This window comes from Eumetopias jubatus, unplaced genomic scaffold (assembly GCF_037043125.1).
Source record: "Eumetopias jubatus isolate StellerSeaLion01/CBP00866 unplaced genomic scaffold, mEumJub1_p1.0 scaffold_2, whole genome shotgun sequence".
Lineage (NCBI taxonomy): Eukaryota > Metazoa > Chordata > Mammalia > Carnivora > Otariidae > Eumetopias > Eumetopias jubatus.
Genome location: NW_028274808.1, coordinates 1,718,687 through 1,745,512, shown reverse-complemented (window position 1 = coordinate 1,745,512; position 26,826 = coordinate 1,718,687). Strand labels below are relative to the sequence as shown.

At 51.5% G+C, this 26,826-nt stretch overlaps 1 protein-coding gene across 1 annotated transcript in view; it reads right to left on the bottom strand.

Annotated features, from left to right (window-relative positions):
- DLGAP2 (DLG associated protein 2) overlaps positions 1 to 26,826 on the bottom strand; it is a 166,107-nt gene that overhangs the window by 86,712 nt on the left and 52,569 nt on the right. The window contains exons 2-3 of the mRNA XM_028099726.2: positions 24,783 to 25,852; positions 18,510 to 18,721 (exon numbers count right to left, since the gene is read on the bottom strand). Of these exons, the coding sequence (XP_027955527.2) occupies positions 18,510 to 18,721; positions 24,783 to 25,784 (1,214 nt within the window). The 5' untranslated portion in view covers positions 25,785 to 25,852. The remainder of the gene's footprint in view (positions 1 to 18,509; positions 18,722 to 24,782; positions 25,853 to 26,826) is intronic.

Here is a 26,826-nt window from a genome sequence, read left to right as displayed (position 1 = left end):
TCAGGGTCATGGGATCGAGTCCCGCATCGGACTCCCGGCTCAGCAGGGAGCCTGCTTTTCCCTCTGCTCCTCCCTGTTCATGCTCGCTCTCTCTCAAATAAATAAATAAAATCTTTTTTTAAAAATGTCCCTTCCTTGGGCTGTGTGACTAACTGGAGGTAATGCATATTGGGTAAGAATTCCACAGAAGTGATGTTGAGTGCCTGGTGTCACCGTGTCTTGGAGGGTGGGTGTTAGGGTGCTGGGTTTCTCCTCAGTGGAGTGTCAATTGTCCCTCTTGGGAATATGCTGCTTCTCAGCATGATTTGCTCACCTGCGTGCAATTCTTGTTGCATTCATGAACACAGCAGGGCTGGCCTCGTAGTGATTTTCTGTCCCCGTTCCTTCCAGCCCAGGTATTTTTCTACAAGGTAGAACTGTCCTGCTTCCCCAGTGGACTATTTCGTCAATAATGTATTAACGTCAGCACGGACTCAGGAGCTGTGGATTAATCCTGATTTTGTAGCTTGCATAGCCCCAGCCTTGGCCACTGGGAGCTCCTGCCAGCTGGTGTCTGCCTCTTTTTGACCTGCTCCCATCCTGTGTTGAGCACTTCTTTACCTTCTGAAACCACCTGCTATTCCATCTGATCTGGTATTCTCTCTGCCCCACACTGGGGTGAGACATTTCTCCAAAGAGCACGGGTTCCTTTTATTGGAGAATGGTATTGAAGAATCAAGACCTGGGTGCTGGCTGCTCTTCTCTACAGGTGGGTCATTGCTTCTGGGCCCTCAGCAGATGGCTGTGTGCACGCCACACCACAGGTGTACCCACGTCAGTCCCGGCATCTGGATCCACCTGTGTACAAAGTTCGTACTTCTCTCTCTGATTCCAATCAGACACCGTGGGGCTCCTTTCAAGTTCTCACCTTCCCTCATTTGTAAGGTCTTCCTCTGACAATGAGACACATGGGTCTCATCAACCACGATATATTCAGTTATCTGTTGAATCTGAATACTCATCAGCTGTGGTTAGAACTCTAACTCACGTGCCCCTGAGGAACGCATGTCCTCAGCGGGGCCCTGGATCTGTAGGATTTCTTTGTCTTTAGCCTCACACATGGAATCAATATGTTTTATAAAGTCTCTGGCTGGTTCCCTTCTTCCCCCACCCCCCACCTAGTTCCACAGATCGGAACCACCTAAAAATGTGTCCCCAGAGGGGTGTGGGTCCCCCTTCACGCTCACTGCCTGTTTCTGTTCCTCGCTCCTCTGACCACCTGCTGTAGGTAACCATCAGTCCTGGACTGTTGGTTTGAGGAGTGGGGTGGACTCCCGTGCTCTGTGCTGAGAGAGGGGGTTGTGGACACAGCAGATTGGGAACAACCGGAGGGAACCAAGAGTTATTTTGGGGCCAAGTGGAGTTGAGAGGCTTATCAGACATCTCTATGAAACCACACCTAGGCAATTTCCTGTCAAGTCTGGAATCCAGACAGAAGTGAGAGGTCAATAGGAAAATCTGGGAGAATCAGCCCGAAGATAATATCTGTGGCCATGCACATGGGTAGGGTCATGCAGGAAGATAACAGAGAGAGACCAGAGCAAGAGGTACTGCCAGAGCCCCGGGGGCGCTCGGTACTTACAGGTCGAGCGAGAGAAAGGGGTGGAAACACAGACCAGTAATCAGAATGCAGGTCAGCATCGTTCAAGACGGAGGCTTCATTGTGCAGAAGAAGGGGTGGTTATGCAACCAGGAGACATGGCAGCAACCCTCCAGATCAAGTGGGGAGAGGAGACCTGCAGAGGCTGTGGGCGGCCGTCAGAGCGGGGAGCCCCGGGGCCAGGGAGCAGAACCCCCCAAGGAGGGCCCCCCCCGCTGAAGCCAGCGGCAGTCTGACACGGTCTGTCACACACAGCGTCTCGCACCACGCGTGAGACCAGAGCAAGTGGAGACAGTCCTCACGTGACAACAACGCAAGCATGTCACCACGCGTCCCAGCCCCGCGCCCCTGCACCTGCCGCCCTAAGCACGCACACTTTCCACAGGGCGTCTGGACGGGCTGACCATGCCCCAGCCTCTACAGGCTGCCTCCCGTGGACGCCGTGCTCCTCCCAGCCCTGCTGTGCCTTCCCGCGGCATCCACTGCCTCCATCTGACTTACTTCAGCTCCTCGCCGCCTCAGCCCCTCCGGCCAGGCTCCTCCAGGGGACCTGCCCCTCCTCGGGCTGCCGTGACAGCCGCGCTCCCGTCTCCCGGACCCCCTCTGCGCACCTCAGTGCCGCTCTCCAGCCCTCCGTGTCTTCTTCCATCTTTCCGGACACTGCTTGGCAGGGAGCTCTCGCTCCGCGTCCCGCCTCTGCGCCGCATGTTCTTGCTGGGCCTGGGCACCCACCCACGTGAATTCATCACACAGCTCTTTTTGTGATAATCCCCCAATACACATCCCCACCGCGTCCATCAGGACAGGCTACGTAATGTTGCAGCAACAGAGCCTCCGGAATACTGACTCCAAATAAAACAGGTTTATTTTCACTCACTGCCACATGCCCACCGTGAGCCATCTGGGGACTCTGATCTATGCTGTCCTTTCTCTGGAACTCAGGCTGAAGGAAGTGCCACTACCCAGAAATTGCTGGTCGCCATGGCAGAGGGAAAGAAAGTTCCGGAGGGTCTCAGGTCCATCGAGACGCGACGCACGTCACTTCCACTGGCACTCCTCGGCCATACGTTGATCACATGGCCCCTCCACCCCACGGCAGGTTGAGTGCAGTCCTCCCCAGCCCAGAAGGCAGAGCATGGCAGGCGCTCAGTGGGCAGCACCAGACCTGGTAGGTCTGGGCCGAGACGGCCGTCCGGCGGCCTCTCTCCTACCTGGTCAGCAGGACTGTGGACGCCACTCGTCTCCGCCGTCTCAAACTCGACATGCCCAAAGCGAGACTCAGCACGCCTCCCGCCTCTGCCCCGTCCCACTGAAAGCACCTCCGACCCTGGGGGTCCCCTTCGCCGGCTCCTTCGGGAGACCCTGCACACGTACCACGACATCTCCAGCTTCCGACCCTTGCTCTCCTGCCTCCCACCACAGCTGTCACGGCTCCCCTTTCTTGACAGACACTAAATCGTACCCACGCAGTCAAAGCGATCTTTCCAAAATAGAAATCTGCTAGTCTGCCTGAAATTTTTCAGTGGCTCTGTAGGACCTTCAGGAAAAAAAATGGTAAGAAAATTATTTGCCTAACAAACCAGATTTCTGGAACACAGTTATAATAAAGACGGCACATTACCAAGAGCTCCCCAGCATTACCAGCAGTGACCCCACACAACTGACCCCAGCCGAAATTGCCTTAGAAGCAATTCAGCCCATCATATACTAAGCACTTGCTGTGTGTCAGGATCACTGAGACATGTCCTCTGCCCTCAAGGGTGAAGTCCGGTGAGTGAGGCAAAGGGAGGCCCAGGTCGTTCCCTGTGATGCTGCCTGTGCCCTGGAACACGTCCCCATCCACCAACAGCCACCTGCCTCATGGGTATTTACCAGCTCGCACAGAGATTAACCATCCCTTCAGCAGAGAAACTGTGTCTCCATAATTTCAACCTCCCGTCATACTTTTTGACCGTTGGTTTTAGAGATTAAGTATTTGATTAGTACCACTCTATAAAGTAAGAGGCATATGCTATTTAATCACTAAATGTGAGTCCATCTGAAATTAAATAGTGTAAGTGCCGTGGACAAGATCCCAAGTGTTCTGCCGGTCGCTGACGGGGGACACAACACAAAGCACCAAACGTCCACTGTGCGTCCGCTTGAGGAGGTCGTGACTGAGTCAGGAAGCAGAGGAGAACACAGAAGATGGGAGTAATAATCGCGGCGTTAAATGTGCGGGAAGATGGCATGTGGAAACCCCCACTGTGGGAGCTTCAATCGTTAGAAGTCACCCCGTGATGACATGGGGCCCCAGGCACCTGGGTGGAGAAGCCCACCGTCCACACCAGAAGGGAGGGGAAGGCTCCTCTGCGGACACCTCCTGGGGTTCTGAGACCCCGGACAGGTGTTTATGAACAATGCCATGTGATCCCACCTGGTTCTGCCAGCAAGGCATTCCTTGAGCGACCGATGAGGGGGACATCAGCGGACGCCACGTGATCTGGGGAGGGACGTTGCAGGAGGAGGGTTTGGGAAGGTAGCAGAGACGTCACGTGTGAAGATACTCACAGTCTTCAGGATCTGAGCAGGGATTTTTAGGGAACGCAGTGAGAAGCAGCGGATGAGGGAGAATTCTGTCTGGCCAGGACACAGCTGTCGGTGGCCATAGCTGGATGCCAGCGGGTGTCTGGACTTAGGCCAGAGCTGGGGCTGAGAAGAATGTGAGCGAGGATGCAGTTTGCTTGGTAAACATTTGCAGTGTTCACAGTAAAACCAGGCCTCCGGTGGGAGAAAGTCAGAGGAGGGATGCTGGACTTGGGGTCCATTCCCACACCGCCTGCCATCCTCCCTCTGCCCGGCCAGGTGCGGGGGGGATCGCCATGAGCATCCATTGCGTTTGATTGTGTCCTTTTTGGACACGTTCACCTCGTAAGGCCACCTTCTAGTTTGCATTAGAATTATTCATGTAGAGGCAAGAAACATAAGTGCCAGAATCCGCAAACATTCACAGTCGAATATGCGGTCTCCCCTCTGTGGGGGGCTGGGGGGTGTCTCTCCTCTTCCTGAGGAACCAGGATGCTTCTGGGTCATGACATAGGGCCAGAGAGAGGTGGCGGCAGGAGCACTGGTCTGCACCTCCACATTTGGTCGAGTGATCATGTGCCCCGTAGGTCAAGTAGACACTCAGGGTGTCTGGTTTGAGCCCATTTTATCCTTCCTGTTCCCCAAAGAATAGTACAGGATCTGAAGATGCTGTAGGAGTGAGCTGCCGGAGGTGGTGGTGGGAAGAGACAGGGTGTGGGCAGGAGGAGGGGAAACTGAATCGTGTCTCTCCTGCTAGGCAGGGAAGGAAAGAGAAGACAGCCTCGGATCCTCAGGGAACCAAGAGATGCTCCGGCCAACAGGCCAGCTCTAAGGGAAGTGGCGACCTCACTCTCCTCCTCCCCCCTTCCTACCCCCATGCCAAAGGGCCGGCATTGGGAGGAGCAAAGTGGAGGGCTGTGTGTGAGGGCAGACCCTTGTGCTGTCACCTCCCTTCCCCTGCAAGCTCCTAGCCTTCACAGAGGGAAGGGAAGGGAAGAGCCCTGAACCAGAGAAGAGGTAGCAGTTTGAGAAGCAGCAGGACTGTCTGCGTGTGTTAAATGCCTTATCTGCAGGGACCAGGGCTCTCTTAGTAGCCTTAGCCTTCGCCCTGCTACCAGGATGGCCCAGGACGGCTCCGAAGCACACGGCAGGGCAAGAAGGCATAAGACATTTCCATATTGAGATCCCAGTGTTTTGAGGACCCTTTAGCTATGCCAAGACTAGACCGTGTGTCTTTTGCTCCATCCTTCAATGTCAGGTAAGACAGCTGCTTGGGCAGCTTGAGGGACGGTGTCAAGGGATGGGTCTCACCAGTCCCAGACAGTGTGGAGGTGGGGCTCAGGGGGGTGAGGAGGGACGGACAAGGAGGAGCGTCCATCACCAGGACCCCAGCACAGCAGCGGGGATGTCAATTCTTAAGTGAAACTGGTAGGATATGAGTCTGGGCAGCCACATTTCTTGCAGAATAATTACAAAGTCAGTTGGTTATAAAATGAACTACTGTGTGGAATATGAATTATTTGTTTTAGGCAAAGTTATCTGTGCTCATAATGAGTCACAGTGAGCACCTGCATGAGCTGACTTACACACAAATAACGGCGGGCCAGAGATGAGGCTTCAGTTGAGGGGCACAGAGCTCTCGGTATTTGAGGGCAGAACCGCAGTGGTTGTCTGGTGAGAAAACTACTGTTATATGTTTGGTCAAAGACTCCAGCATGAAAAAGTAATGCGGGGACTGAAATTCAGAAACAGTGTTCGACAGTCACCCATCTGGATCAGCACCATTTGATACCTGCTTCCTTATCTTGGCTGAGTGGGGGCTGTCTCTGTTATGAGGTGAACTGTGACCCCTGCCAAGAATTGTGCTGAGGTCCTAACCCCCAGTACCACAGAGTATGACCTTCTGTGGAAATGGGGTCATTGTGGATTAGTTAGTGAGGATGAGCTCACTGGGGTGGGTGCCACTCCAATATGGATGGTCCTTCCAGCAGAGGAGAGACTGTGCAAGAAGGAGGCAGAGCCTGGAGTGAGGTGCTTAAAAGCCAAGGAACAGGTGGGGCCACCAGGAGCCGGAGCTGAGAAGGAAGGAGCACGCCCCAGAGGCTCTGGAGGGGGCATGGCCCTGCCAACCCCTGGATTTTGGCCTTCCAGCCCCTCAGTTTGTGGTGCTGTTCACAGCACTGTAGTGTCTACGTTTGGGCGGCCCTAACAGAACCCCACAGGCAGGAGGCTTACAAACAACACACACTGACTTCTCACTGTTGGCAGAATGGAGATCCGAGGTCACGTCCAAGACTGGAAATTGCAGATCTGGCGTCTGGATCGGAGCTGGTGTCTCGATGGCCATCCAGCCCTGTGCTCACATGGTGGAAGGGGCAGGAGCTCTCTGGAGTTCCTCTGTAAGGACACTAATCCATTCCTGGGGGCTCCACCCTTGTGACCTCATCCTTGCCCAAAGGCCCCACCTCCTGACACCATCACCTTGGGGTTAGGATTCAACATATGAATTTTGGGGACACAAACAGTCCATAGCAGGTGGCCCCTCAGGAAGTAATATAGATGCTGCCCCCCAAATATAAATGATGATGTTGGAATTGGAAGTGATTGTGTGATTTGCTTGAAGCTCATTTGTTTTGCCTCATCAGGGGCAAAGGGACCCCGGTGATACCAACAGACCCCAAGCACTCCCAACAACATGCATGTCTACAAGAATTCTTGCTCCACATGCCTCATCTAAAACACACTTCAGAGGCACCAAGTGTGGGGGAATACCACCGGGAATAATTTCACTTCTCTGGCTTTAAAACACACACAATTATATTTCCACTCGTAGCTGAATGTCTAATAAAGCTGTTGAGCATAAATTTATTGCTATGGTGACTTTACAACACAAGTATATTTCGTTTTTAAACTCTATTATTGTTGGAAAAACAGCACTTAGGGATTACAAGGGCCTTAGAACACAATGAAGTGGTTTTTAGTATCTTTTCTTATGTCAACACTAATATATGCTTTTGCAAAAAAAATTAGAAAATATTTAAATGAAAATAAGATTCAGCCACAAACCCCCCACCCAGAGATGATCATTATTCATATTTTGGTGCCTTCTTGTATCAGATTTCTATGGCTGTGTGTGATGGTTAATTTTATGTGTCAACTTGTCGAGGCTATGGTACCCAGACATTTGGTGAAACAGAAGTTTAGATGTGATTAACATCTAAATCAGTAGACTTTGAGTGAAGCCGATTGCTCTCCATAATGTGGGTGGGCCTCATCCAATCAGTTGAAGGTCTTAAGAAAAAGACTGACCTCCTCAAGGAGGAGAAATTCTGCCTCCATACTGTCTTCTCGCTCAGGCTGCAGCATCAGCCCTTCTCTCAAGCCCCAGCCTGCCAGTTTGCAGAATTCAGACTTGCTCACCCCCAAAATCACATGAGCCAATTCCTTAAACTCAATCTCTCTCTCATTACACACACACACACACACACACACACACACACACACACACACACACACCCTATTGGCTGTTTCTCTGGAGAATCTGGCTAATACACTGCATAACAGATTATTACAAATGTAGAGGGTTAAGGTGACACACGTCTTAGCTCACACTAGAACTGCAGGTCAAGGCTGGCACGTGTGACTGGATCCTCTGTTCACAGGATCACAGACTGACATCCTGTCACCAGATAGCCTGAGGTCTCATCTGTACACGTATGCAGGTTGTTGGCAAAACTCAGTTCCCTGTGCTTGTACAAAGGGGGTCCCCTTTCCTTCCTGGATGTTGGCCGGAGTCTTTCAGCTCCAAGAGGCCTCCTGGAGCCCTTTCCATGTGGACCACCCCATCTTTGAGCCATGGATGGCTTGTCCAATCTTTCTCCTGCATCAAATTTCTGGTTTCCCTTCCTGCCAACTCCAGATAAAACTGCTTTTCACAAGCTCATATGATGAGGTCCAGCCCCCGGAATAATGTCCATTTGCCACATTAAGTCACATGTCTGAGAGAGGGATACATCATGGTAAAGCACTGATCCCACCCACACTCACCACAGAAGAGGGTCATCTTGGGCTTCCGCCCACCACACAATATCTGCAGTGTTTGCTATGAATATTCCAATGTTGTGGTCTCATGGGTACAGAAATCTCGTAAATAATGTAACCATTTTGTTATACAATGAAAAACTCTTTGTAAACGTTTTTTACTATTGACAAATAAGTGAATACATCATTTTGTATGTTGAGGGATGTTTACTGTTTCTGATTAATTCTTTACTACAAATAATAACAAAGAATTAGAATTTCTTCTAGGACTTTTTTTAAATTAAATCTTTTATTGAAAGTTTATTATTTCCTTAGGATCCCATAAGGGGAATTAATATAAAGGTTTTTGATATACATTGCCAAATTTCACAGTGAAAAAGATTTTAAAAACCTTTCATCCTAATGAGAATACTTATTTCAAAAGCAACTTAGTTCGTCAAAACCTCACTTTTTTAACTGCATGAAAATTATTTCTGTAATTATAAATTATTTAGATTTAGGTGCCTAGTTAATGCCCTGGCAATATTTACATTTATTTATTTGATAATTGTCTTATTTATATACTTAGTCCTTAACACACACCTATTCACTGGATGAGTAAATGAATGAATTCATATGTTATGTATGACACATCAAAGAAGACAATGAATTCCACAGAATAAATTCTCTTTACTACGTTTGGGAGAAGCACATGTAGAAAGACTCACTGCTGCTTCAAGTTCAGTGTTCAAGTTTCATGTTATTTAATTTTGCCCCCAAACCATACAGGTCTGCCTCTGTTCTATTCTCTTCATTCAGCGTGTTCTCTGGAAACAGCCTTTCAACAGCTGATGGATTCTGACCTATTAACAGAAACCCTCTCTGACTTGTTATGGGAGTACTGGGGACACTTATGAGCTGCTAGATACTTTGAAGTCTACAAAAGTGAAGAGAGTGACTTGTGTTCAGAGAACTACACTTTCAACACCCTTTACTGTTCGAAGGTGAACAATTCTCTGTCCGTTATGCTGTCAGAGCTCTGTCACGAGCTGTGAGAAGAACTGAGAGAACGCTTCAGTTTCTGAGCAGGAAGGCACATGTCAGGGTTAGACAAACGGCAGAAAAGTGCACAAAAATAGCTCATGGGTAGACTAAAGAGTGACTAAGTGCATTTTGCAGCTTTGAGAGTTAATGAGAATGACTTGACTTCTGGGGAAATTGAGGGCTCATTTAATCAGAAGTGGGAAAAAATGGGGAAAAAAGAAAAATGATATTTTATGTATATCTCTAAATCTAGTTCCCTGCCAAAAGGGCTAAAAAGGAGATGTGACCAATATTAAAGAACATCACACATTACAGAAGTCTTAAAAAGTAATTAAAAGGAAGAAAAAGAATAGTGGCTCTGTTTATCCTAGTGAGTGTGTCTTTCCTTCAGTTGACTCATTCAATCCTGATTAAAGTGCAGATCAGAACAAAACTGCAGAGTATCTACAAAGTAGTGAGGATGAAAGCATCACATTTCATCACATGAGATGCAGCAAAAGATACACTCTTAGGAACATTCATAGTCTAAACTCTCACTAAATAGGAAATCAGCTGACAAATGAGGGAAATAACAAAATGGATCTAAGGAAATAAAAAGGAAAAAATTAACAAAAGCATAAATTAATGAATTAGAACACAGGAAGACGATAGAAAATTGATAGACCAATGCCAGAGCTGATTGCACAATCTGGCTCTTACAACATTCTCAAGCCACATCCCAGATGCCCATCTTCCTTTCTCAAGACAACCCTGATGCTGGTGGACTGTTGTAGCCTAAGTTATGTCCCCAGTGAGCCAATCTGTACAAGAACATCCTAAGACCCTTATGTCCTGAAGCTGAATGGTTTCTAGAGATGCATGAATTGGCAATGGATTTCTGCAAAGGGACCGGTATTTAGGATAAGGCTATCCTAATTGCCCTAATTGGGCAATAGGACAGTCTCAATAGAATGCTTACCCCTCAGGCCTGTACAGAGGTAGAGAGTTAAACTATTCATGGATTAAGGGTACAAAAGAACCCATTAATAAAACTAATTTGGAGTTACTGCCATGCTAGTCAGATTCTTCTTAGCCATACTGACAAGGATAAAGATTCAGAGGCAGACATATCCCAAGAGAGTTCCCCTATGATGCCATCCTGGCAATAAGCAGGGTTGGTCGCTGTACAATCACAGAGAAATATCTTCTTTGCAACATTATATGCAGTAATGAAAACTTAGAGGCAATCCCCCAACAATAAAGTAATAGATAATAAGTTATAGCCCATCTATTCACTGACATCCAGGCAAGCACAAAAACGATGTGTTCAGTCAATAGGTATGCCGTGGAAGGAGGCATGTGATTGCTGTGTAGGCAGGATTTTGACCCCCATGATCTTCGACCTGGGGTGTTACATATGGGAATGTGCTATTCTACATGGAAGAGGGAGATCAGGGCGCAGACAGGATTGAGGCAGGTGGTCACCTGACCCAGAGATGGGGAGAACACCCTGGATTATCCAGGCAGGCCCACGGCTACCATATGAACTCTTCAAATCAGAGAAAGGCAGAGGGAGTCAGAAATACAATGGTCGAGATGAGACAGGAGAGGTTACAGAAGTAGAAGGGACCCCCCGCCACACCTGGTTTTGAAGACACAGGCAGGGGCCATGAGCTGACCCATGTGTGTGGTGGCCTCCAGGGACTCAGCTGACAGCCAGCAAACATGGAGGCCTTAGTTCTAAGGCTGTGACAAGGAGACAGAGCGCCCTCCCCTGCCACTGCTCTTGGAAAGGAACGCAGGTGTACTGACCCCTCAGGGTTAGCCCAGTAAGACCCATGTTGGGCTCTTGACCCATAGGGCTTTCAGATGATAAATCTGTCTTAGTTTAAGCTACTAAATTGTGGTAGTTTCTTATGATAGCAATAAAAAACTAAAAATAGTGGAGAGAAAAAAGGAAAGAACATTACAGTAATATGCACAGTGTGATCTCATTTTTGTTTTCCAAGTAGGTACATGTAGACATTTATGTGCATACAAAAATGTCTAGACAGTGCAAAATTGTCAGCAATGTCTACTCCTGGAGACATGGGAATGTGAGAGATAAAATGTTCTACTTTATATAATTCTGTGTTGTGTTAGCTTTTTACCATGAGCATAAATAATTTTGCAAGTTAAAAAATCAATTTAATAATTAATTTAATTAACAGACTGATGGTGTATCTGAGGCTGGCCCCAATACTGTGCAGACGCCACTCTTGGCTGGGTTGCGAGGGCTCAGTGTTATAGCTTCCCAAGACACAGGTCACTGTGAGAATTTCTCGCTGCACAGGACCAGCCAGACCCACATTCCTTGTCTGCATGTGCAGTGGCATAGTTGGTTAAACAAAATCATATGTTCTGTAGACTATGGATTTAAACAGGTGGTTCCCCATAAAAGGGCTGGACAAGCACTGTGCTGTAGCCCTGGGGGCTAACGGCCCAAATGAGTGTTAATGAGCAAAAGAAGGCAAAGTCTTAGCAACAGGACTAGTCACTGTAGGCTAAAAACTAGCTCTCGAAGTAAAACACTAGAAATATCGAAAAAGTGGACAGAATAAACAAATCATGAAATTTTAAAAGAGGAATTTTTTCATTTGCCTTTCTTTCTTACTTAGTTTTTGATTTGACTTTAAAAACATCAAAACAACAGGGAAAGAACCAGAGTGAGACTGGAGTCAGTGTGCGTACTGAAAACACAAGAGATGAAATCAGGTAGAAGGCTAGGATTTACTAGACTGACATGATGGATGAGGATGTGTGAGGGCGGGTCCTCACACTGTCCGTGAAAGGAGGAGAGAGAAACAGGCAGCCAAGTTGAGTGCACCCACCCACCTCTGTGGACAGTGGGCTGGCGCCCCTCTTGGCTGAAGACCTGGGGGTCCGGAGCCTGGTGCCACTCCTACCGTCGGCCCCCACCTCCCGCTCCGACAGCGTCCTCTGGTGAGAGACCCTGCCAGCCGCCGCGGAGTCAGGAGGCGGGACTCCCACTGATACCGAGGGCTCCCCCTGGTTTCCTCTGCCGAGTGAGATTCACAGGCAGCCAGCCCACAGGTGGCAGTGGAAACAGAGGCAGAGCGAGCCTTCTTCACGGGAGCATACGGTGTCCTATTAATTGAAGAGCTGTGCATTTAAGGTGTGTGGTATTTTCAAGGAGGCTGGCATCTGGTCCTTTTACTGGACTAATATGAAAGAGTGTAAGGAATTGGGTGGATGTGAGTCAGTTTTACACACATTTTTTTTTAATTGATGATTTTCATTTTTAGAATCTTTACAAATGATGCATTGACTGGTGCCCTTAATAGCAGTTCCTTAATCAAGTTGATTAGCAGTGATTCCTGAGAAGTCATTCACAAGAAGTTAGTTTTGCTCATTCGTCCTGTGTGTATGGAGCATGTATAATATGCTAAACAGTGAAGATAAATGACGGTGACAAATAACACGTCTCTTGCCCTCAGAGAGCATACAGGTGATTGGGGGAAGCAGACAAGTGTGTGGTAGCAGTGCGCACGGGGTGCTAAGGGAGCACTCTGCAGGGGCACCTGATCCAGGGAGACTCCCAGGAGGAGGTGGTTCTGAGCTCAGTACAGAAGGATGAGCAAGAGCACGGGAGTGTTGGGGACGGTGGTGCATTTGGAAGTAGGAGTTGTTCAGTAGGGCTGGAATGTAGACCTCAGTGTTGAGGAACTTCTGGTGAGACATAGGGCTTCACAGGTTGTTGGGGCTGGATCATGAGGAATCTGCCATGGGACTCGGCTAAGACAACTGGGTGCACAGATGGTCAAAGCTAGAAAGCTGAGGGGGAGATCAGCATGGGGTCATCAGGAGATTTTGAGCCCAAATCTGAAATGGAGTCCCAGTGTCAGGAAACAGCAAAAAGCCAAGATAGATGGCCCTGGAAATGAGGAAAGTAGCCTTGAGGGATCCCCAGTCACCCTTCCAGATGGGTTCTGAATATTCTGAACACCCTGTGATTTCTTCCACAGGTTTCTCAGGGTGACTCCACTCTCAAAAGTAGACTTGACTCCTCCCTAGTAGCCGAATAGTTTGACCATTTCTCATGGACCAGTGGATTCCAGGGCTTTCTCAGAACAATCTTCCAGTTTACCCAAATGACTAGGCTAGTCTGTGTTTGGAGAAAAGCCTGGCTCCCTTCTCCTAGGGCAGGCTGAAGAGCCAGAAAGGACATCTGAGCCCATCTTCCGGGGCAGGTCACCCGGTAGGCAGGATTCTCTCCCGTTCCTCCTCTGGATCTCCTCCCTGACCAGCAGCCAAGCGGGAGGGAGCGGGTGCTGGGAGCACCTTGTGTCTCACACTGCCTGGATACGAACACGCCAAAAAACGGAAGTGAGGCAGACCTACGTTCCTCGTCTTCCTGTCCCAGGATGAAGTCAGCCTCTCAGCGCGGGGGACCTGCTTGCACAGACCCCATGCTATCAGCTCCCCTCCTTTGGTTTCCAAGATGTGTTTTTTTTCCAGCCCTGGCTCAGTGGCTGGATCAGACGGCGCCTCCACTCTCGGTGCAGGTCTGTGAACTGTGGCAGATCGCGGAGCTCTTCCGTTCTCTGCAGGGCCACCAATGTCTGCTGTTACTGGACGGTTCCATTCACACACTTGGAGACCTTCCTTTAATGTTTCTCGTGGCACAGTGTGCTGGCAATGGTCTCCAGCTTTGGGTTTTATAACACAGCCCTTACTTCACTTCCATTCATGGGAGGCCTCTCCCTCTGTCTCACCTTCAGGCTCACGAGGTTCTTCTCTCAGGGCTTGGAGGACGTCACTTCATGGTTTCCTGGCTCCAACAGTTTATGATGACAAGTCTGACCCATGTTTTTGTTCCTCTGTATGTAACGTGTTCTTATTGTTCTCCAACTGTCCTTGAGCTTTTCTCTTTATACTGGGTTTCTGGTAGTTTGAATATGATGTGTGTATATACGTGCGGGGTTTAGTTTCTCGTGTTTACCCTTCTGGACGCTTTCGGAGATTCTTCCGCCTGTGATTTGGTGTGTCTCACTATCTTTGGGGCATTCTCAGGCATCGTGCCTGGGACTGATCCTTCGGTTCTGCTCCCCTCCTCGGTTGCTCCTGGGGTTCTGGTTACGTGTGTGCCCGAGTGCCGGGCATTTTCCCCACAGCTCCTGCATGTTCTTTTCCACTTTCATCCCCACTCTTCATTACGTCGAGTTTGTTTGCTAACTTCTGTGGACCTACCTTCAAGTTGGTGGATGTGTTACTCGGTTGCACTGAGTCTACCAATGAGCTCATCAGCAAGGTGCCTCACTTCTGACAGGATTTCTATGTGCAGCAGGTCTGTCTGCCTTTCTTCCACTTTTCATCTCTCTGCTGATCCCCCATTTATGGGTGCACATAGTCCACTTTCCCACCAGGCCTCTTGCTATGTTAGTCAGACATTTGGAGGGTCCCTGATAGCTTCGTTGACCCCGTCCTCACAGTTCTCTGGGTTGCTCTGTCTCTTAAGAGTGGGTTTTACTTCCTTTTACTCTGAACTCAGCTGGAATGCTGGTCATCACGTGCAGAATGGCAGAGGCAGAGGTAGGTAGCGTTTGAGCTTAGAGAGGACATACCTCATGTTCTGCCGGCTGAGATCCCACCACAGCTGCCCATGGCGTGGGGTGCTGGCTCAGTCCACCAATATGATTCTTAGATCTCATATCCAACTGAGCTTATCTTTACATATGAAGTTCTTGAAATAAGTCCTCCTTCATCTCTAAATTTAAAATGCCGCCTTCCTGGGAGATGACTCAGAGAGGGTCAGAATTATTAGAGCTTTGACTTCTCAATTCAACTAACCAGACCAAAAAAAAAAAAAAAAGAAAAGAAAAAGAAACAAAACACTAAAGGCCCCCAAATGAAATCAGTTGGTCTATCTTTCCTAATAATAAAAAATGAATTCTGCAAATCCAGTATCTCTAGTACAAATACACAAGCTTATTTTAAAACCCAGCAAATCGGATTCAGTAGTCACTTGAAACCTACCTTTCATGTGTAATAATTTCAGCTGGTGTCCTCATGTGGACGGGGTCTGTCCCAGGCATGGAGTCTGACTGTCCTGATGAGTTGCACAACCACTGAGCACTTCGTGTGGGAAGGCACCATGACACGTGTGCAGGATTTTCGCTGTTGGTTTGTGTTGCATTCTTCTTTTGAGAGTGAAGCCTTTCCCTTACTTACTGTTCTCGAAAACACAGCGAGGTGAAGGTAGGAGTCCTTATGTGTACAAAAAGGATGTATATTCAATTATTAATGAGAAGATGTTTTTTTTTTTTCTTGGTTAACAGCAGAAAGGCAAGACTGTGTTCGACAGAATCACTGTTGCAAGAGGTCAAGCATTTTGAAGGAGAAAATCTGCAGCCTTTACAGAAGGGATTTTATATTTGATGGCTTAAAAGGACTGATAACAGCCAATTAGAGATCCAATTTTCTTCTAGGTCTTTAGCCACGCAGATGGAAAAAGAGGTGCTGGTACAGTTCATTTTCTACGAGCATTTATTGTGACAGGGGAGGTGTGTACAATTGCTGAGGTTTTAGTGCACCAATGTGATAATTCAGAGATAAGAACATAAATCCATACACTCCTGCCATCTTCAGGCAAACACTCTCACTCCGGGCATGGGGTTAGAATCACTACTTTCATTTCAAACCTGTGACACTCTGCACCTCATTTCTCTGAGTTGGGGTTCTGTTGCATAAAATGGGCACAGTTATAACTTACCTCAGTAAACTGTTGAGCTTCTGTGATGTCCTTTAAAATGAAAATGAATGAAATCATATGGAAATGTATAACATTCTAAACCAATGTAAAATGTGCTTAGATGCTGATAGGCAAGGATAATAACAACTTAGGGGATGTCCCTCCTAGTCACATCACTGGTATTTTCAATATGTTAACCCCAGAGAGTGACTTCTGGGAGATCCCTGCACCTGGCAGAGAGCAGAGGGCCCCTGCTGGGCTTGGCCCCGGGTGGACACCTCCTGGGGCACTGCTGTCCCCATTCCATTTTCTCCAGGGCACGGTCAGGATTTGGGGGAAAGAATAGTTTGCATGCTTACAGACAGAACTCAGCGCTCTGACACTTGCTGGAGGGATGAACAGAGTGACAGGTTATGGGAGAAAGGGAGGAACGGTCCAAATTGCGGGTCATTTGTACGGACGGAGCGGACGGCCCGTGGGGGCCACGAGTGGAGGTCAGGCTGCTCTGGACTAGGACCAGCGGTGGCACCACTGGATTATTCATTCCCCCAAATTTCACCAGCACTCAGGAGCCATCAGTGTGCGAACGCCCCACTTGACTCCCGCACACGGACCGTCAGTATCTGCATTACTAAGTCAAGCGGCCTAGGCCTCTTCATCACTCCGGGGCTTGGGAGGGAACTCCGGTTGTCCTGGGTGACGGTGTGGGCTCCTCAGATGTAAACTCCTAACGCCGCCTTGTGAGTACTGCCCCCGGGGCTCCTGGTGTGCGGCCCCAGGGGAGTCCGGCTGAGGAGGGGCGGCAGGGTCTCCACCCGGCGCGGGGTATGTGAGCTCAGTGCTGGAGGACAGCTCGAGGATGGGCACATGGGATGCCGCAGAGTGCTCGTCACGGGGGCCGGCGGGAGGGGCGGGGAGGGACTCGGTAACACAAGGATCAAGTTCCTGACTCTGAAACTACCAGATCCCTGCTCACCATTAAAACACAGCTTGTTTGTTTGTTTTGCGTGGTTTGCTCTAAACATACACAAGTGAGGTGGAAATCCAAGCTTTCAAAGTGTCAGCTCACGTCAGCGGCCACGCGCCCAGGGGTCCCGAGCCCCCAGAGCTGTGGAGACTGCCTGGGTGAGGCTGTCCTGGGGGGTACGGTCATTCCTAGTGTGACCGTGTGACTTCGCACCTGGGGGTTGGCCCGCCGCCTGCCTGCTGGGGTGGAGGCCAGGCTGGCATCCGGGCTGCCCTGCTTCTGATGTCCTGCAGGACAGCATTCCAGTAACACGGGCGACTGCTGGCTCACGCGCCTCCCATCCCCGACATCCCTCCCACACAGCAGTGCCGTCTCCATCGCGGCTCTGTTCCCAGGGGTCCCTGGCGGGCCCGACCGTCTCCGTGTCAGGCAGAGCGGAGACACGCCTGCAGTGACCGGACTGCGGCGGGTGCCCCCACCCCACATCCTGTGCACATCCCCAACCCGGTCACCCTAGAATTTAACTGCACCAGGCAACAAAGACACGGTTCATGCTGGTGAAGAGTAAGCGCGGGCTGTCATTTAAAATCTGTACCGTGCGTCCCGCGCGCTGCCGTTAACGACTAACTGCAGGTGTTGGGAGAAGTCACGTGGCTTTGCTCATCGCCCTGTGCACCGGGCATGGGAGGGGTGACACAGGGATCCCACCTCGGTCTGGGGCCACGTGCCCCTGCTCACGGGTTGTGGTGGAGAACTCTGTGAAGCAGCGGCAAGGTGCCAAGACACAGATCCCGGGGCAGAAGCTTCACGTGGGTCAGCAGCTGCTTGTGGCGGGTGAGGCCAGAGAGCTCTTGCATGCAGCGGACTCCTGAACAGCACTGGGGTGCACGGCGTGGGCTCACTTCCGTGTGGGATGTTTCCCATAAATACAGTGTGGTACTGCAAATGCACTTTCTCTGTCCTAAGACCCCGTGTGATCCAAGGGTCAACCCTACACCCATGCTGAGCTGGTGGGACCAGATACATACAGCAATGCGAGCGTTAAGAGCCCTGTTTTCAAGTTGATATTAATAGCCTATTTCCCAAATGGTTGTCCTTGTTCGTACTTTCGAAAGTAGTCAAATTTATCAGCAACCTATCTTCAGACAACATTATAAAGCCCATGCTATTGTACTTGTAAAACTAATCCATGCCATTCCCCTGCCCTGCAAAAATCCTATTGCCTATGAATGTGCTTATAAAAGTTTAGTGAACAAGACATTCCCTATAATGATTTCCACACACGCACACACATTCCCACAAATACGCTCCTGGCAGAACCCACTGCCTTACTGCGGATCACACCGGCTATGCTAGTGGATTTAAGATGAGCTGATGTGGAAACCAGATCAGATGAGCTGATGTGGTCAGCAAATAACCAAAGGTCTGTTTTTTCTAAAGGTCTTGAAAACTGATGGCCACAAATCTAAATTTTGCAACTCAGACCCTGAGGGCGGCCATGACGGACCTGGGTCTGGACAGGGAGGACAGGAAGCCAGTCTTACGTTTGGAGGTCTGCTAGTGGCCTGGGTCCGATGGGCTTGAGCAGGGGCTCTGGCCGCATGGCCGCTGTGGGAGACGTCTTGGGGCTGGAGTCGGACTCCGCACTCTCCTCGTCGCCCATAGCTTTGATGTAGCTACCGCTTCGCATTCTCCTGCAGGGGATCTCCTCGTCCTTGGTGCCCGTGGGGTACCCTGCCCACTCGTCTTGAGGCACCTAGGGGAGAACAGACACACGCATGCATCAGGCATCACCGAGAAGCCCGGGGCTCTTTGGGAAGACAGATGCTCTGCGGTTCCTGGAAGACACGCTCCTTACGGCCGCTTACCATTCGAAGTGAGGAGCGTTAAGATGGAGGCTTGCTGGTGCTGTCATTCAAATCCTAAAAGGACATTCATGTCCAATTATTGTTTTTTCTCCATTACAAAAGTGATAGATAAACATGGAAAAAGTGACAAAATGTGAGGAATGCCAGAGGAAAAAAACCACTTGTAATCTCAGCACCTAGAAAACAACACTGCTTACATTTTAGATTTATTTCCTTCTGGTATAAAAGGAAATTAAAATGGTCCTTGAGAAGACTGGGGGTGGGGGGAAGAGTTCTCGGGGTTGGGGGTAGGACAGCAGCAGAAGCGAGAAGGGGACGGCAGAGGGGAGGACGGGGCTGTATCCTGGGGCTTCACCCCTGCGGGCGGCAGGTACAGGAGCAGGGGAGGCTGGAGGTCGAGGGGTGTCCGTGGGCAGAGCCCTTGCGCTCAGTCGCAGACCCGACAGGCCACATGCTGCCTGTGCCCAGCAGGCCCCACATGCACGGAGGGTGCAGGCTCTGGGTCAGGTTCCCAGCCTGAGGGCGGCTGGGCCCTCAGACTCGGAAGCTGGTCGGCACCTTGGTATTTGCCCACCACTCCCAGAACCCGAGCTCCTCACTCGACAACCCGCAAAAGTCACGGGACTAACACAGAGCCTGCTGCCCCAGCGTTCCCGCTCCGTGCCGCCCAGGGCCGGGCGTTCCTCAGCTTTGCACGGCCCCCGGGAGGCTCAGGAGGACCTCGACCCCTTTGGTCATTTACAAAAGCAACACCACAGAGCAGGCAGCATGTGGGTGTGGAGAACCCACCAGGGTACGTGGCACCGGTCACCCCCAGCGCCGAGGCAAAGGGCCCACACGACACGTTTTTCACGCTGCAGGTGGTGGAGAAAGAAAAGCACAGAATCCTGCATTGAAAACATCTTCAGGGTTGGCCCTTTCCTGTTGCAAAGTGTTTGGATGCTTACACATACTCTGTAGAGCACCCCACGGGAATCCTCCATCCTTCCACTTGGCCAGGTGCCCTGCCAGGTTCCGCACACCCGTTTGCCCCCTTTACCCATCTCCTTCAAACACGTGACCGTAGCATGGCTCTGGCAGATGGACGTCAGCCACGTCGTGGCCCGGCACCTCCACAGTCCTTGTGAACTCTGCCGTTCCAGCCAAGACACACATGGGGTGTGGTAGGCATGGGCGTCTACACCCTCAGAAGCCCTGCAGCCCCAGTGGGGATGGCGTGGATGGACCCTGTCTACACTCTCCTGAGCAGGTCCACGCAAGCTCCTGGAACCACAGCAGGAACGTGTGGTGTAGCCGACCCAGGGGCTGTGAGGAGGGGTGGGTCTTGTGGGACAGAAGCTTCCAGACTGTCACTGAGCTCTGATGGCGAGTCGCTGTGTGGTGGGGGACTCACACAGGCCAGTCCCCTTGGCTCCAGAACAGCGGTTGCCTGGGGAGCGTCTGTGGCCTTTCCAGCAGGCATCGCCGAGCTCCTTGCAGCCTGGCACCCTGTGCGGGTGCAGACAGAAATGAGGCCATGTCCACAGAGCAGGATATCTGAAAACCCCGGCCTGTTCACGGCCCCTGGCCCTGAGACGTGGCTTCTGGGAAGGCGTCCTGAGACTGTCAGATGCGGTGCCAGGGGCTGGTGAATTAAGCATTATGGTCAAGGAGGAAACTTGGGCAGGGTCCTATAGGAGGCAACTTCAGTAATTATCACAATCACACAATGGGTGCTGCTCAGCCCCCAAAAATAATCGCGCAGAAGAATACGTATTTGGCCACGGAAAGAGGTTCATGGGGGAGAAGGCAATTTTTAAAGTACCGTCTGCACTCCATTTTTTATACTTTAAAAATAGACATGCCTGCATTATACACGGAAACGCAGCTGGGAGGGTGTGGAGCGGGGTCATCGCTGGGAGGGCAATTATGGGCGCCCCGGTCAGTTCTCCTCGTACTTCTGTTTTCCGAATTTTCCACCTGGAGCCTATAGCACTATTGTGAAAGATAATAAACTTATTTTTATCTTAAGAAAAATCAGTTCTCAATGACAATATTTCTCAGTAGAGGAGATATGAGATGGATTATGATTTAATTGGGGCAAGAGACTCAAGCGCAGAGGGGTCGGCAGAAGCTGTGGACAGAGAGGGGTCTGGGCAGGCTTCCTGGAGGCAGGGCCTGGGGTTCTAACTCTCTTGGATTGGCCCACGGGCAGGCGCACACGGGCAGAGGCTCCCGGTCCCCGTGCCACCAAGGAAAGCAGCTCCGGGGAGGAGCCGGGAGGCCAGCCGGGGACAGATGGAGAAGGGCCGTATGCCACAAAGACACATTCCTGTTGGCAGCTTTACGAAATTTCTGTGAATTAAAAACGTTTCCATAAAAGAAACAAAGTAAGTTTTTTTCCCCCCAGCAGCCGGTGAATTAACTAACAAATGAGACCAGCTTGTATTTTTCTGTTTCTGATTTAAGAAGCCAATTCACAGTCTCTGACAGAAGAAATTTCAATAGAGAGAGGGTGTAAACCAGAGTCAAGTGCAGGGTATGAACCCTGATTCCAAAGCATATGCCTCCAAACTAGCCAAAGAACTGAAGAGCCACACTAAGATGCCACCAGGCCTCAGTCGATAGATCTTTCTGGTGCATCACGGCGTCAAAACCCTGCTGCGGATGCAATGCCGTGGTTACAATGGCGCGTTCACCACTGAATCACGGGGAACCCTCGGCTGCTGCTCTGGGTCCGCCGGGACCCCTTTCACACACCTCGTGCAGAGACAACAAACGAGCTCTTTTTGGTAAAAGATGGTGGTTTTCCTAGAGCACAGGCATGACCCATGAGCACAGGAAATTGGGAAACGCGGCATTTTTCAGAAGCCCTGTGGTGCACGCTGGAAGCTTCGGGAGGTGCACGCTGACCTTATACTCGGAGGTTGGACTCGGCCGCGTGCAGAAGAGCACGCAGCTCCCTGGCTGACGGCGCACTGCCTAGTGGAGGTGATTCCCGGGGACCGGCGCCCCCCGCCGCGCCCTCCTGCTGGTTCCATTGCTTCCCACCATGTCCGTACGGAAGTGCTTCCTACGCCGGGCGCCGGTCAGAGGCTGACGTGGAGGCAGCAGCATAGATCAAGCTGGGATAAAACTGCAGGTTCGCCAGGACGTAGCTGCGGGTCTAGACCGCAAGCTGGGGGAAGACCGAGAGGAGAAAGGAGATCGAGGGGGGCCTGCGGCTTGAGGGGCAGTGGGGATGGTGCAGCCATGCGTCAGGGGCCACGGAGCCACGGAGCCACGTTCCCGCCAGCGAGGCAGGTGCACCTGCCATGTCGCCCCACCCCCACCCCCGGGGCTGGAGGCACCTCCCGCCCTGGTGTAGCGAGAACTCCCTGAGCTCAGCCGCCGTCAGCCCTCAGCCAGCATGACATTCATTAAAAGTTTGACCTTAGATGCTTTGTCCGCAGAGGGAGAAAACAGGAAAACAAGAGTCGTTTCAGAGAATAAAATGCATCCTAATTTTCTTTCAATCCTGTCTGTTGTCTGCTCCGACCTCCTTAAACACATGAAAAGCCTTCCTCTGACATGTGCTCTGCGCAAACCGAGGGTGAGGTAACAAGCTGCTCTGCGGCTCAGTCCACAGCTACCTCATGCTCCGTGAGAAAGAAGGTGAGCAGGACTCAGAAGCATTGCCTCCTCACTCCGTGTCTTTTCAGTCTAATTCTTTAGGACCCACAGACAAACTCCTCTTCTTCCCCATCTTGCAGCCGTGACTAATATCTGGGCTTGTGAAATCTTCATGTTTCTGCAGATTTAATGCAGTCGGCAGGGGAAAAACATGTCTGTGGGCTGGACATGGGTCCGTGATGTCCCAGGACAACCGGCCTGGGGAGACAGGAGCATTGCTTGTGAGGTCACGGCCATAACTCTTTGCCCGGTGCCCCTCGGTGACAGTGGGGACGGCGGCACAGGCACTGCGCCCTCACGGCTCACCTCTGCTTTCGTACGTGTGTGGGTCTGTGCACTGAGACACGGCTCTTCGCGGGCCCCGTCCGCCTCGCCACCCTCCCATGCATGTGCGCTGAGACTGCATGTCCCGGGCTCCGGAGCTCACACTTTGCCGGGGGCAGCCCCCGCCCCACACTGGAGCTGCCCTCGCCGTGTGCGGCACCGGCGCGCTGGGGAGGCTCTGGGAGGGAAGGTCTCACAGAGGGTGCTGAGGAGTAGGGTGGACGCATGCACAACATGGGGGAGCCCCACATCTGGGGGCCCCACGGCCACGGACAAGGCACAAGGCACCTGTACCGTGAAGCCAGCACAGAAGGAACCTGATCATGGGACACCGTTGCCCCCAAAGCTGGTTCCTCAACAAACAAACAACACACATGCATGAAATTCAAGGAAATAGAGAAAACAGAGGAGGAACCGATCGATGGGCTTTTAAGAGCCGGATGAACCCATTTCCATGCAGGACCCTTATCTGGATCCAGATCCACACACACTGTTAAAAGTAAATCATGAGCAATCAGGCAAGTTGAATGTTGACCAAATCTGGGAAATCACTGCAGGATTATGATTATTCTTAATGTCCGAGGAAGGTATTGCAGTGATGTTTCAAAGGAAAGAGCCCTTGACGTCCAGGGTGGGTCTTTTAGAGGTAAACCCAGAAGTGCTTACTTGGACGCTGGGTTTCTGCCCACATAAGCCACATGGGAGATGGGTGAGGTGTGGAGGGGACCAGATTGGCCAGGAACCGAGCCTTCCTGAAGGGGCTGGTGAGTGTGTGTGGTCATTCTAGTACATGCTTGCCTTTACAGGGGTTCAGATCCTCCATAACTAAAACAAATTAAGAACAGCGGTTGGAGGACAGACAAGCGTGCGTGGTCATGGGGAGAACGGACAGAGAAGCTCCGGGACGTGCCGCAGCGTGGGGGATGTGTGACAGAAGCCGCATCTTGGGAAGGGGCAGGTTCTGCAGGCAGCCCCCCAGGGGCCAAAACACCGCAGGGGTAGCTTCCTCGAGGAGCGTCTGGGCACAAGCAGAGAACAGCAGGAGTGTGCTTCTCCAAGCAGGACCTGCAAGCACTCTGAATCTCTTTGTCATGTTCCTTTAGATGGGGACCAGTAAACATTTTATATTTGTGTAGGATTAGGGCTTGCGGACTACAAGCAACGTTTACATCTCTCCCATTGCCATAAAGAGAGTATTTCACCCAGCTACCCATTTGTCCCTTGGAGTAACTCTGCTGTGAAAGCAATTTGGGTGGCGTTTCCCTTCCAGACAGAACCGCTGGCTTCTGGACAATGTACCAGGATGACCCCTGGAGCTTGGTGACCGCCCGCCTCCTGGAAAGGGTCGCACCTGTCAGTGCCGGGAATCGACCACCTGACAACTCAGCCAGCACTGAGAAGCATCACTTATGCTTGGGCACGTATGAGGGACTGTGAAGAGGAGCACAAATTCTATAGATATCGAAGAAAACCTTCATGCTTGTTAGCTTTGCCAACAGCTCGGGGAGCTCCTAGAAGTCCTAGCACAGGTGTCTGCGAACGAGGCAGGGGCTTCCCCAGCGTGCTCAGCTGTGGCGTGGCGGGCAGGCAGAGGCGCGGGGTCACAGGAAGGCACCCTGCAGTATGCCGTGCATGCCATCCACCCGCCCCCGTTCATTCCTGCCCTTGGTGGAGTGGGTGAACCCCACCCGGGAGGGACAGGTGCGTGCCGCTCCCTAGCCACGCTCTGCGGTCTCTTAAAGCCTTTGAGCCGCTCCTCTCGGGTCCGGCCAGAGAGCTCCTGCAGCCCGCGGGCCACCTCCAAGCCAGGGCTGTCTGCTCGGTGGCTGTAGCTACATCCTCTGGCCCTGGAGGCACGTGGGAACGGCCCGCTGTGCTTAGGGCCGTGGACTAAAGGGGGCCGGGGGTGCTCAGAGGCCCTCCTGGAGCAGGCCAGCCCACCGCCCGCGACACTTGGCTGCCAAGACCCCTTACCTGCAGGTAGTGGCATGGCCTCAGGGACGGCTTGACCTCCTGGTGGACCAGGGGCTTATCTAAGTTCAGGGAGCTCTTGCGGTAGGCCTCCTTCGCCTGGCTCACAGTCAGTGTGGACCAGGAGCTCCGTTTCATGTACTTGGTGTCGGGTGTCATGGTCAAGCCCTCACAGGCCGAGCACTTGACGTCACTGTTACTCTTGGATGTCTTCAGGGACAGATCCCCGAAGGGGCCCGGCAGCACCTCGGGGTAGCAGTGGGAGACACGGTCCGCATGGTGCCTGTTGGCCACGCTGGGCGTGCGGCAGGTGCTGTCGCTGTCCAGGTTGTCATCGGAGCTCCACCAGCTGCTCGCGCCTGACCTGTGCTTGCCCTCAGGCTTCCGCTCCTTGCTTTTACTCCGCTTGCCATGCTTAGGGTGGTGGCCGTGGTGGTGGTCCTCCAGTCGGCTATCGCCCTTGGTGCCATTGACGTTGCTCTTGGAAGCGCCCTCCAGGGAGTGGGACTTGGTGAAGAGCTTCTGGACCGAGTGCACGAGGTGCCGGATCCTCCCAGGGCTCTCGCTGCGCTGCTCTGCGGCCGTGGAGGTCCTCTGGTACTGCAGCGTGTGGAACCCGTCCCGGTGCAGAGGAAGCTGCTTCTCAAACTGGTCCAGAAGGTTGGCGGGGATGCGGTTGACCCTGGTGCTGGTGTGGGACACAGCACAGTCATCTCTCGTGTCGTAGTGGGAGCTGTAGTGCATCCTGGGGAAGGTGCTGCTGGACATGTGGTCACCCAGCACCACGGGCATCATCATGCACTCAGAGTGGACGGAGCTCCCGGGGGAGCAGCGGTGGTGGTCCATGGGGCAGCTCTCCACGGGGCTGAGCAGGTAGGGCTGCCTTGCCTCCTGCCCATGGTGCAGGTGCTCGTGTGCGTGCTCGCAGTCTTCGGGGGCCGCCAAGCCACAGGTGTGGCCCGAACACAGCTGCGCCTGAGTCCGGCCCCCGGGTAGCCCCTTCATGTTCCTAGGAGCAGGGGAGTATCTCCCTTCGTTGAAGTGCTGTGTCGGGGACCATGAGTACTGTTGGTCTGTTGAGAGAGCACAGGAAGCCATTTAAGACAAGGTGGGACTACCAACCAAACCCTTACTTGTGTGAAGACACCCCACGTGGGAACTATTTTAGCCACTAATCAGGGGTCATTTGGGGGCATTTGAGTGGGTACTTTTTTTTTTTTTTGTATATACCACATTGACTGCTCCAAAGTATGAGCCCACCAAGAACCATAGACTCTGATATTCCCAAATGTTGTTCTACAAGTACAAATACAGACTGTGGAGTCGATTCGATTCATCGGGTCTTGGGACAGCAAGATTTTGTGGTATTCAACAAATACACAGTTTGCAGGGAAAATGAGTTACATTTCAATCAGATAGGAGGCTCCCTTAAGAAGTTTACAAAGTAACATCTACTGTTTACTTAGTAACATTCCTCGGGATGCCAATGTGCTACACGCCAATGTATTAATCCTGACGCCTCAGGCCACACGCTCATGCTCACCTCCCAGCGAGAGAGAAGGTGGCTTTCTCGAGGCCATCTGGTTGTCAAGACGAGGACTAAACCAGGACGTCCTGGCCTTTCATTACAGATGCTTGCTTTTGAATAGTAAGATTTTTTAAAAGGTTATTTATTTATTTATTTGGCAGAGAGATACAGAGAGAGAACAAGTAGGTAGAGAGGCAGGCAGAGGGAGAGGGAGAAGCAGGCTCCCCACTGAGCAGGGAGCCCTATGCGGGGCTCGATCCCAGGACCCTGGGATTATGACCTGAGCCGAAGGCAGCCGCTTAACCGACTGAGGCACCCTACATAACAAATGGTTTGGTTCTGTGAGACACAATATTGTGCACAGATACACTGTTAGGGGAAACCCTCATGGAGGGCGCTGGGTTCTTGCTAGGGAGGCGGCTGAGTGCAGCAGGAGATGCTGACACCCAGACACGGGCTTGTTGGGGTTCGGGTCCCAGTTCTGCTGCCACGTGGTGTGTGACTCCAAGGGTCAGGCAG